The 12,890-nt window shown below is 39.4% G+C and overlaps 2 protein-coding genes across 2 annotated transcripts; both read right to left on the minus strand.

Annotated features, from left to right (window-relative positions):
• Positions 1-859: 859 nt before the first annotated feature.
• LOC306736458 (transcription factor HES-5-like) lies at positions 860-1,518 on the minus strand (the record flags this gene model as incomplete). The annotated part of the gene is made up of 2 exons (XM_079218099.1): positions 860-1,282; positions 1,396-1,518. 2 exons carry the CDS (start codon positions 1,516-1,518, stop codon positions 860-862), a joined length of 546 nt encoding a protein of 181 aa, XP_079074225.1.
• A 3,079-nt stretch (positions 1,519-4,597) lies between these two features.
• Positions 4,598-5,256, minus strand: LOC306736109 (transcription factor HES-5-like; the record flags this gene model as incomplete). The annotated part of the gene is made up of 2 exons (XM_079217706.1): positions 4,598-5,020; positions 5,134-5,256. The coding sequence occupies 2 exons, from the start codon at positions 5,254-5,256 to the stop codon at positions 4,598-4,600; spliced, it is 546 nt and encodes a 181-aa protein (XP_079073832.1).
• Between the last annotated feature and the right edge of the window lie 7,634 nt (positions 5,257-12,890).

Below are 12,890 nucleotides of genomic sequence, written 5' to 3' on the forward strand. Positions count from 1 at the left end.
TCTTTAAACAATACTTTTACAAATGGATTTAAACATTTTCACTTGGTGAACAAAACAAATAGTGAAAACTGACCTGAGAACAGGTCACATTCTTCTTAGTAAACAATGAATTCAATTGAATCCCAAAATGTAAAATTCTCATTGTCACTGTAAAACTGTGACAGTGTGACGCTAAACAAACCTTTTACAAAAAAAGGATAAACATATTGATCTTAAAAAAGATCATTTTCAATAATCACATAATGTGAGTAAAAATCAATGATGACAAAATGTCACTAAAAAGTACAATTTACATTTTTTATCAAAATGATCAATATTAATCAAGAGGTAACAACAATCACCAATGCATAATATTGTACCAACACATGACATGATGTCAGGAATACAAGTATCACATGAAAATTGTGACATTAATAAATCCTTTAGAGAAAAAGGATAAACATTTGGATCTAACAACAGATCAGTTTGGAGTAATCAGAGATTAAAGTCCTTTAACGTGTCAAAAAGAAGAATCAAAGTTTCTGATCAAAATGATCAATAATAATGAAAAGATACTAATGTATCCATAGCTTTTACCATCCATCAATACATGTAGTACAGTGATGTAAAATAATAATTGCTGATGCAATCAGATTTGTTTCATGCAACATGCATGACAAGATGTTCTCTTTCTTAACTTGAAAGATAAAGTTGCTGTTTTTTCATCTTCCACAAAGAAAGCAGAAACTAAAAACAACCTTCTGTACAAACAGAAGAACAAGTTCATAACATCTCAGAATTCAGAAGAATTCACTTCCAGTAATCTTTGACCAATGTGGTCATCTCAGTTTGTCTGCTAGTAGCTCCAGTCTGTAGGCGTCTACCACGGCCTCCAGGGGGCGCTGTTGACTGGACTCTTCTCTTTGCTGATGCTGGTCTGGACTGTGGAGCTCAGAGGAGAGAAGTCAGCCTCTCTCAGGTTCTTATCAGAGGAAGACTGCAGCTTGTTGAAGTGGTGCATCAGTCTTCTCTTGGACGGTGTCTTCACCTGCTCCTTGGACAGGAAGTGTGTCACCTCTTGGACACATCTGGAGTAGCCCTGACCAACAGCTGCAGAGTCCACAGCTTGATTCTGCTGCTGCAGTCGTCTCAGGACACAAACTGTCATCTCCAGGATGTCTGCTTTCTCCAGCTTGGAGTCTGGCTGCTGTTTGAGGAACTCTGGATCCAGGAGAGACTTGAGCTGCTCAATGCTGCTGTTGATTCTCTCTCTGCGTAACTTCTCCACCAGAGGCTTTCTGATCTGCAGAAAGAGGAACAAAGTCATTAATAAACTGATTCTGGAGGATAGAGTTAGCATGAAGAAAGACAACTTCTCATCAATAACATTTAAATCTTCTTGAATCTTCAATTTACCTTGTGGGTCAGAGTCAGATGCTCCTGAGAATTGGTCATTGCTGCAGTGGTTGTAGGTGCCATGTCTGGATCTCTGTGCTGTAGAGGTCTCTGTAGAGAGAATCTGATCTCTGCTGGCTTCATCCCTCCTATTTATACTCCCTCATCTCCATATGAATGTGTGGGTCTTGGTCTAGTTGGAGTTTCTCACAGTCTCAGCCAATCAGAGAGCTTCATGAGACAACGAGGGATGCAGCATGCTAAATGGTTTAATTGCCAGTGGGACAATGGTTAGGTCTCAGGGGAACAGGTGGAGGACTGGGGGGGTGATGGAGGGAGACTCTCAGAGCTCTGTGTGAATCTGGGAAAGTGGTGACCCTGTAGAGAGCAGATCTGCTGCCTGATGCTGGGATCAATGACTCTGACTGAGCACACGCTCATCATCACATCACAGTGAAAAGGAAATGGCATCTTAAAATTCACTGCCTTTCCTCAGGTTCTGTATTACTGAAGACAATTTCTTCAGTGATTTTAAAACAGTTTAATTCCCATATGGATATTTTTAAAATCGTAAGAACAACAATCAGTTTTCAGTCCAGATGTTTCAGTCTTCTGACTTGTGTCTTGTAGTAATTGTGGGTAGGAAGTTGGTCTCAGTTTCCCACACTGACTCTTTGAATGCTGTGGTCAATGAACAACAAAAGGACGTTGAATGGAGCCTTTGTGACTGATGCTGGACGTGTGTTGTAGTACAAACAGAGCATGATGTCACCAACCATCTGGAGGGAAAGAACCCCATTGGCTGACTCTGACAACCTGAAAAGTTTGAAATTATCAGGACATTTTTATAAAAACAGATCTGCCAAATTGTGTTTGGCAAATTATGTCGTTAATGTTAAGAGCTTTTGATCATCCAGTCAATATTCAGCATGTTTTCTATCATCATGTTTTATAGATGTCATCTCTGTAGATGAGGCTGGGAGGTTGAGGCAGCTGTTTCCTGAAGTGTGCCAAATCCCTTTGGAGAATAATCTGGTGCTGGTGGGGCTGAGGACAATAATCATGCTAAACTCTGATCTCCACAGTTTTTACACTCTGTGCATTAACATAAATTAGGCTCTTTGCTTAAATCCAAATAAGTCTTTTGATTATCCTTTGTTAAATTGAACACATGGTAGCAATGGGCTTGTTCCTTTAGTCTGCCTTTCTTTTTAATATTCTACAACTCATCATTTAATCTCAAAATATAAGTAAAAAATAGCTGTGCTGGGACTCTTTTCTGGATTCACATGTATTTTAAATATTCACAAATCCTGTGATGTTAATGTACCAATATACTCTGAGGTCATCATGTGAAAGGTGTGGTTCTATTCTGTCAGTAAAACACTGACCTGTGTGCTATTTATACTGAACCATGTTCTCTTTGCTAGTGTCAAAATATCATGAGACTGTAGCCCTGAGACAAACCAAATATTTCTATTTTTATTTCCAAACAACATTAGAGTTTTACAATTTACCTCACTGACAGAAACGTAAAGAATAACATTGTCTAATTAGTTTTTGTCATCATAGTTAGAAATGTTAGAATAATGTAAATCTATGATTTGAAACAGATTAGGAATTTTGCATTTTTAAGATCCCAAATCTCTTTTAGTCTCCGTCCCTTCAGGTCAAAGGTCTGGATCTGGTGTCCCACAGGGCTCTGTGAGTGAGCTTCCTCTGGTTTCCCACACTCTGTCCTTTGACTGAGGAACAATAGAAGTGTGTCTCATTATGCATCACATCAGATACAATGTCTGACCCTTTAAAGAGGGAGATGCTTCACTTTAAAGTTTTTACATTTCAACACCTGAAACATACAAAAATAAAGTACATTTCCAAGACAATTTAGTTGTCTTGGAAATGTACTTTTTCTCATTTTGATGAATTGACTTATTCCATATGAAGTGATGTATAATTGATAATCCCTTTTAATCAATAATGTTAATTGAACCACATTCCTATACATAGTTTAATCATAAACAGGAATGTTGCTTTTGATCAATTACTGTATGCTCTGACCCTTTATCTTGATTTGTGTTTCAAAGATATCATCGATGGTGGAGACCTCTATCAGTTATGATGAAATCAATAAACAATGACATGAGAAGACAACATTTTCAGTTAGAAGTATTTTGTTTATTCAACAAGTCACAATGAGCCTCATAAAGTATGAAAGCTGCAACTAGAGGTGATGATTCATCACAACAACAACTTGTAGATTTCTACAAGACACACTGTACTCAGAGAGAGTAAAGGAACAACTGTCTTTATAAAAGACAAACCATTTACAATATTAGAGGACACAGTACTCACTGTCTTTAAACAATACTTTTACAAATGGATTTAAACATTTTCACTTGGTGAACAAAACAAATAGTAAAAACTGACCTGAGAACAGGTCACATTCTTCTTAGTAAACAATGAATTCAATTGAATCCCAAAATGTACAATTCTCATTGTCACTGTAAAACTGTGACAGTGTGATGTTAAACAAACGTTTTACAATAAAAGGATAAACATATTGATCTTGAAACAGATCATTTTTCAATTATCACATAATGTGAGTAAAAATCCCTTATGACATCCATAAAAAGGACAATTAACAATTTTATCAAAGTGATAAATATTAATCAAGAGGTAACAACAATTATCAATGCATAATATTGTACCAACACATGACATGTCAGGAATAAAAGTATCACATGAAAACAGTGACATTAATAATTGTTTTATAGAAAAAGGATAAACATTTGGATCTAACAACAGATCAGTTTGGAGTAATCAGAGATTAAAGTCCTTTAACACATGTCAAAAAGAAGAGTTAAAGTTTCTGATCAAAATGATCAATAAGAATGAAAAGATACTAATGTATCCATAGCTTTTACCATCCATCAATACATGTAGTACAGTGATGTAAAATATAAATTGCTGATGCAATCAGATTTGTTTCATGCAACATGCATGACAAGATGTTCTCTTTCTTAACTTGAAAGATAAAGTTGCTGTTATTTCCTCAGGAAATGTCATCTTTCACAAAGAAAGCAGAAACTAAAAACAACCTTCTGTACAAACAGAAGAACAAGTTCATAACATCTCAGAATTCAGAAGAATTCACTTCCAGTAATCTTTGACCAATGTGGTCATCTCAGTTTGTCTGCTAGCAGCTCCAGTCTGTAGGCGTCTACCACGGCCTCCAGGGGGCGCTGTTGACTGGACTCTTCTCTTTGCTGATGCTGGTCTGGACTGTGGAGCTCAGAGGAGAGAAGTCAGCCTCTCTCAGGTTCTTATCAGAGGAAGACTGCAGCTTGTTGAAGTGGTGCATCAGTCTTCTCTTGGACGGTGTCTTCACCTGCTCCTTGGACAGGAAGTGTGTCACCTCTTGGACACATCTGGAGTAGCCCTGACCAACAGCTGCAGAGTCCACAGCTTGATTCTGCTGCTGCAGTCGTCTCAGGACACAAACTGTCATCTCCAGGATGTCTGCTTTCTCCAGCTTGGAGTCTGGCTGCTGTTTGAGGAACTCTGGATCCAGGAGAGACTTGAGCTGCTCAATGCTGCTGTTGATTCTCTCTCTGCGTAACTTCTCCACAAGAGGCTTTCTGATCTGCAGAACGAGGAACAAAGTCATTAATAAACTGATTCTGGAGGATAGAGTTAGCATGAAGAAAGACAGCTTCTCATCAATAACATTTAAATCTTCTTGAATCTTCAATTTACCTTGTGGGTCAGAGCCAGATGCTCCTGAGAATTGGTCATTGCTGCAGTGGTTGTAGGTGCCATGTCTGGATCTCTGTGCTGTAGAGGTCTCTGTAGAGAGAATCTGATCTCTGCTGGCTTCATCCCTCCTATTTATACTCCCTCATCTCCATATGAATGTGTGGGTCTTGGTCTAGATGGAGTTTCCCACAGTCTCATCCAATCAGAGAGCTTGGTGAGACAATGAGGGATTCAGCACACTTACTGCTCCTAATTCCTGTGGGACAATGGTTAGATCTCAGGGGAACAGGTGGAGGACTGGGGGGGTGATGGAGGGAGACTCTCAGAGCTCTGTGTGAATCTGGGAAAGTGGTGACCCTGTAGAGAGAGCAGATCTGCTGCCTGATGCTGGGATCAATGACTCTGACTGAGCACACGCTCATCATCACATCACAGTGAAAAGGAAATGGCATTCCATCAAACAAATACGGTTTAGATTCGTTTGTACAAGAAATATGAAAACTAATTTGATATTTGTTGTCTTGTGACTTTATTGAATACAAACTTTAAATAAATCAGGTGTAATCAATATTTTGATTGAATTCATTCTGATTTCTATATCATATTTATAATTCTTGATTCATGCTTCTCTAAAAATGCACCATTTTTAAAATCTTGTTTCTTATGTTGGTAATTTTTTCAGAGCCGATAGAACTCTTCCCACAAGGCTTTACTGTATTTCATCAATTTAAATTTAAGTTAAATTGAAGTTAATCAACGTTGTGGTTCCGGTGATCCTTTAGGGAACTTCACTTGACTTATTCGTCTCTTTTCTAGTCTGATGATGGATTTGGGGCTAGAAAGGTTGTTAAGGAAGTAACATAAAATATACAAACACGTAAAATAATAGCAGACTTTAATAAACAAATGTTTTTAAACAAGTCACAACACATGGGAATTGCTAACATTAAACCAGTTCTCATATCTTTCACACAATTACAGCAAATTGCTTGTCATGTTTTTCAATATTTAACATTCACACCGCAAATTCTTCAGAAATTGCTTTTTAGAGTTAAACTTATGTATCAGCTATTCCTCTTTTTGAGGAGACCCCACCCTCATTCCTTAACATCACACACTGCATTCAGAGGATCCATTATTAGAGGAACACATGCCTCCTTACTGCTAATAGACGGAGTGTGGGAAAGCTCTGGAGGAAAGAGTTGAGTGTGAATGACATTCATCCCACCAGCAGCCGAGGAATTCTCCAAAGAGATTTGGCACACTTCAGGAAACAGCTGCTCCTGAAACCTCCCACCTTCATGTGTAGAGCTGGAGGTTTGATCCAGTTAACGGTCAATAATGAGGCATGATTATTAATAAAGGTTCAGAATGTATGAATGTGATTGGACACTGAAAGTATGATATGATTCAGTTTTTTGGTGAAACTATATGATAAATATTTTCATCAAAATGTCCAACTTCACAAACAGTCAGAAACAGCCAATGGGCTTCTTTCCCTCCAGATGGTTGGTGATGTCAGACTCTGTTTCTACGACAACACACAGCCAGCATCTGTCACAGAAGTGCCTTTGTGGTTATTGACCGGACCATACAGGGAGTCAGTGTGGGAAACTGAGCTCAACTTGTTACTCACACCGACTGCAAGGCACGTGTCAAAAGACTCTGCTGCATCTGGACAGCAGGATGAGGATTGTGTTGAGTTGGTTTCTAGCATCAGGAATGGGAATCAAACTGGTGACCAACACAAGAAACAAGATTTAAAAAATGGTGCATTTTTCATGAAGTACAATTTAAGAAAAATGTATGAAGAATAAATACAAAATAAAACGTCTCACTCAATTCATTCAGAAATATTTGGTCATATTTTGGTCCCAATGCAGGGCTACTCCAGATGTGTCCAAGAGGTGACACACTTCCTGTCCACGGAGCAGGTGAAGACACCGTCCAAGAGAAGACTGATGCACCACTTCAACAAGCTGCAGTCTTCCTCTGATAAGAACCTGAGAGAGGCTGACTTCTCTCCTCTGAGCTCCACAGTCCAGACCAGCATCAGCAAAGAGAAGAGTCCAGTCAACAGCGCCCTCTGGAGGCCGTGGTAGACGCCTACAGACTGGAGCTACTAGCAGACAAACTGAGATGACCACATTGGTCAAAGATTACTGGAAGTGAATTCTTCTGAATTCTGAAATGTTATGAACTTGTTCTTCTGTTTGTACAGAAGGTTGTTTTTAGTTTCTGCTTTCTTTGTGGAAGATGACATTTCCTGAGGAAATAACAGCAACTTTATCTTTCAAGTTAAGAAAGAGAACATCTTGTCATGCATGTTGCATGAAACAAATCTGATTGCATCAGCAATTTATATTTTACATCACTGTACTTCATGTATTGGTGGATGGTAAAAGCTATGGATACATTAGTATCTTTTCATTCTTATTGATCATTTTGATCAGAAACTTTAACTCTTCTTTTTGACACATGTTAAATGACTTTAATATCTGATTACTCCAAACTGATCTGTTGTTAGATCCAAATGTTTATCCTTTTTCTCTCAAAGATTTATTAATGACAATTTGTCTGTGATATTTTTTATTCCTGACAACATGTCATGTGTTGGTACAATATTATGCATTGGTGATTTTTGTTGCCTCTTGATTAACATTTATCATTTTGATAAAATTGTAAATTGTCCTTTTTATGGACGATCCATCAAAATGGATCTTTCCTCATTATTAGGTGATTATTGAAAAAATATCTGTTTTAAAATCAATATGTTTATCCTTTTATTGTAAAAGGTTTGTTTAACATCACACTGTCACAGTTTTACAGTGACAATGAGAATTTTACATTTTGGGATTCAATTGAATTCATTGTTTACTAAGAAGAATGTGACCTGTTCTCAGGTCAGTTTTTACTATTTGTTTTGTTCACCAAGTGAAAATGTTTAAATGCATTTGTAAAAGTATTGTTTAAAGACAGTGAGTACTATGTCCTCTAATATTGTAAATGGTTTGTCTTTTATAAAGACAGTTGTTCCTTTACTCTCTCTGAGTACAGTGTGTCTTGTAGAAATCTACAAGTTGTTGTTGTGATGAATCATCACCTCTAGTTGCAGCTTTCATACTTTATGAGGCTCATTGTGACTTGTTGAATAAACAAAACACTTCTCACTGAAAATGTTGTCTTCTCATGTCATTGTTTATTAATGTCATCATAACTGATAGAGGTCTTCATCATCAATCATATCTTTGAATGACAAATCAAGATAATCGTCAGAACATAAAGTAATTAATTAACAGCAACATTCCTGTTTATGGTTAAACTATGAATGAAATTATTATTATTGATTAAAAGGCAACATCAATTATACATTACTCTATATGAACTAAGTCAATGCATCAAACCAAATGAGGAAAAGTACATTTCCAAAACTATTTGGTTGTCTTTGAAATGTACTTTGTTTTGGTCTGTTTCAAGGATGAGGATTGTGTTGAGTTGGTTTCAAGTATCAGGAATGGGAATCAAACTTTTTTGGAGAAGCATGAATCAAGATTGAATCGTCAAGTATAAATATAAAAATAAAAATCTGAATACATTCAATCAAAATAATGGTTCCGCCTGATATAGTTTAAGTTTTCATTCAATAAAATCACAAGACGACAAATATACAATTATTTTTAATATTTCTTTTACACATAAATTAAACCATATTTTATTGATGAAATGTGATTTCCTTTTTTCACTGTGATGGGATGATGAGTATAATATACTCATTCCTGATACTCAATTAAAGTCATTGATCCCAGCATCAGATAGATAGATAGATAGATAGATAGATAGATAGATAGATAGATAGATAGATAGATAGATAGATATATAGATAGATAGATAGATAGATAGATAGATAGATAGATAGATAGATAGAAAGATCATACATAACAACAATATTTCTCTATGTTTAAATCATTGGTGAAGGTTTCTACAATAAACTAGAAACATAAAGACCAACAGTTCAGACATCAGCCCACTGTTTATCTGCCTGGGCTCTCCTCTGCAGATGACCTCGCTTCATGACGTCATCCATATTTAACGACTTGCAACACGCGCACAAAAATACTGTGAAGAGTGCAGCGCGGCGTGCAGCGTGACTTCAGCCACCTCTCAGTTCTTCCTCCTCCAAAGCACAAAGGAGAGGAGCTGTTGTTTCTGAAGCTCTTTGATGACGCACAGGTGGAGCAGTTTGAGTCTGCGGTGGTCCAGTCGCTCTCGTGAGAAGTTAAAATATATATATTTGTATAAAACTAAAATAAAAACACATGCTCCGTGTTCTCTGTGAGTGTTCCGTCCGGCCTCACATCACTGTCCTCGACTAATAATAAAAACATGAAAGATAAATATATACATGTACATATACATTGTATCCTAGCATGGTGGGTGAGTGGATAGTGCACTCGTTTGTGAGTCGAGAGCCCGGGGTTCGAAAACATGGATAAGACAAAGACGGTACTGATAGGAGAAGGATTTGTCGAAGCCTCCAAAAATGTCGTGGTTGAAAATAATTCTCTGAATAACGACATTGACGGGAATTACGTTCGCTTTCGGCGGCTGGTACGAAACAAGGCTTGAGATGTGTTGTCGTGTGGACTAATCAAACACCGTGTGTATTTTTACTTTAACCCTTCACTAACGTTGGGTGATTCTCACCCGAGCAATTGTGTTTACGTTATTGTCATTGTGTTGCTTTTGTCTCAGTTGTGTAGCTTCAGGCTGCTCAATGACGTTAATGAAGGTGGGCGTGTCTCTGCTCCGATCGCTGTTTTTTTTTTAGGGTTCTGCTTCTGGGTGGATTTCACTCGGAAGTGTTAGTGTAACTTATTATTTTCACATTTAATGCACAGCTATCGTCCTGTAACAGGCTTGGTGACTCTAAGTCATCGGTCATAGAGAAAAACAATCCGTACAAGACGTCCTACTGTCTTCTACACACGTCCTACTGTCTTCTACACACGTCCTACTGTCTTCTACACACGTTCTACTGTCTTCTACACACGTCCTACTGTCTTCTACACACGTCCTGCTGTCTTCTACACACGTCCTACTGTCTTCTACACACATCCTACTGTCTTCTACACACATCCTGCTGTCTTCTACACACGTCCTACTGTCTTCTACACACGTCCTACTGTCTTCTACACACGTCCTGCTGTCTTCTACACACGTCCTACTGTCTTCTACACACGTCCTGCTGTCTTCTACACACGTCCTACTGTCTTCTACACACGTCCTGCTGTCTTCTACACACGTCCTACTGTCTTCTACACACGTCCTACTGTCTTCTACACACGTCCTGCTGTCTTCTACACACGTCCTACTGTCTTCTACACACGTCCTGCTGTCTTCTACACACGTCCTACTGTCTTCTACACGCATCCTACTGTCTTCTACACACATCCTGCTGTCTTCTACACACGTCCTACTGTCTTCTACACACGTCCTGCTGTCTTCTACACACGTCCTACTGTCTTCTACACACATCCTGCTGTCTTCTACACACGTCCTACTGTCTTCTACACATGTCCTACAGTCTTCTACACATGTCCTGCTGTCTTCTACACACGTCCTACTGTCTTCTACACACGTCCTACTGTCTTCTACACATGTCCTGCTGTCTTCTACACACGTCCTACTGTCTTCTACACACGTCCTACTGTCTTCTACACATGTCCTGCTGTCTTCTACACACGTCCTACTGTCTTCTACACACGTCCTACTGTCTTCTACACACGTCCTACAGTCTTCTACACACGTCCTGCTGTCTTCTACACACGTCCTGCTGTCTTCTACACACGTCCTACTGTCTTCTACACACGTCCTACTGTCTTCTACACGTCCTGCTGTCTTCTACACACGTCCTGCTGTCTTCTACACGTCCTGCTGTCTTCTACACACGTCCTACTGTCTTCTACACGTCCTACTGTCTTCTACACGTCCTGCTGTCTTCTACACACGTCCTACTGTCTTCTACACGTCCTGCTGTCTTCTACACGTCCTGCTGTCTTCTACACACGTCCTACTGTCTTCTACACGTCCTACTGTCTTCTACACGTCCTGCTGTCTTCTACACACGTCCTACTGTCTTCTACACGTCCTGCTGTCTTCTACACACGTCCTACTGTCTTCTACACGTCCTGCTGTCTTCTACACACGTCCTACTGTCTTCTACACGTCCTACTGTCTTCTACACGTCCTGCTGTCTTCTACACACGTCCTGCTGTCTTCTACACACATCCTACTGTCTTCTACACACGTCCTTCTGTCTTCTTCACACGTCCTATTTTCCTCTACACACGTCCTGCTGTCTTCTACACACGTCCTACTGTCTTCTACACACGTCCTACTGTCTTCTACACACGTCCTGCTGTCTTCTACACATGTCCTACTGTCTTCTACACACGTCCTTCTGTCTTCTTCACACGTCCTATTTTCCTCTACACACGTCCTGCTGTCTTCTACACATGTCCTACTGTCTTCTACACACGTCCTTCTGTCTTCTTCACACGTCCTATTTTCCTCTACACACGTCCTACTGTCTTCTACACACGTCCTGCTGTCTTCTACACACGTCCTACTGTCTTCTACACACATCCTACTGTCTTCTACACACGTCCTACTGTCTTCTACACACATCCTACTGTCTTCTACACGTCCTACTGTCTTCTACACACGTCCTGCTGTCTTCTACACACGTCCTGCTGTCTTCTACACACATCCTACTGTCTTCTACACACGTCCTGCTGTCTTCTACACACGTCCTGCTGTCTTCTACACACATCCTACTGTCTTCTACACACGTCCTACTGTCTTCTACACACGTCCTACTGTCTTTTACACATGTCCTACTGTCTTCTACACACGTCCTTCTGTCTTCTTCACACGTTCTATTTTCCTCTACACACGTCCTGCTGTCTTCTACACACGTCCTACTGTCTTCTACACACGTCCTGCTGTCTTCTACACATGTCCTACTGTCTTCTACACACATCCTACTGTCTTCTACACACGTCCTGCTGTCTTCTACACACATCCTACTGTCTTCTACACACGTCCTACTGTCTTCTACACACATCCTACTGTCTTCTACACATGTCCTACTGTCTTCTACACGTCCTACTGTCTTCTACACACGTCCTGCTGTCTTCTACACACGTCCTACTGTCTTCTACACATGTCCTACTGTCTTCTACACGTCCTACTGTCTTCTACACACGTCCTGCTGTCTTCTACACACATCCTACTGTCTTCTACACATGTCCTACTGTCTTCTACACGTCCTACTGTCTTCTACACACGTCCTACTGTCTTCTACACATGTCCTACTGTCCCTGACACACGTCCTGCTGTTAAATTTGCATTTAATCCTTATTTAGTTTAATGGTTATGAATAAATATAACTTACTGGTAATTTCCAAGGGAATTCATATGGTACTTTTTTTGTTGTTGCCATTTTCCCCCTCTCAAAAAAGCAATTTTTTGATTTATCTCCCTCACAGTTGTCAGTGATGCAGGGAGACTGTTCCTTCACCAGACAAGACTCACAAGTCCCCGGAACGGCTGGGCCAAAGAATAAGTTCCTAGCTCTATTATTTATTATTTTAATCATTTTTTAATTCATTAACGATTACCTCATTTTTCACAAAATGTTGGGCCTTTTTTTAGGGTCCCTCCATGATACCTGTTTTTCACTTTTTTTGAGAAGT

This window comes from Taurulus bubalis (genome assembly GCF_910589615.1).
Source record: "Taurulus bubalis genome assembly, chromosome: 5".
In the NCBI taxonomy this organism is placed as follows: Eukaryota; Metazoa; Chordata; class Actinopteri; order Perciformes; family Cottidae; genus Taurulus; species Taurulus bubalis.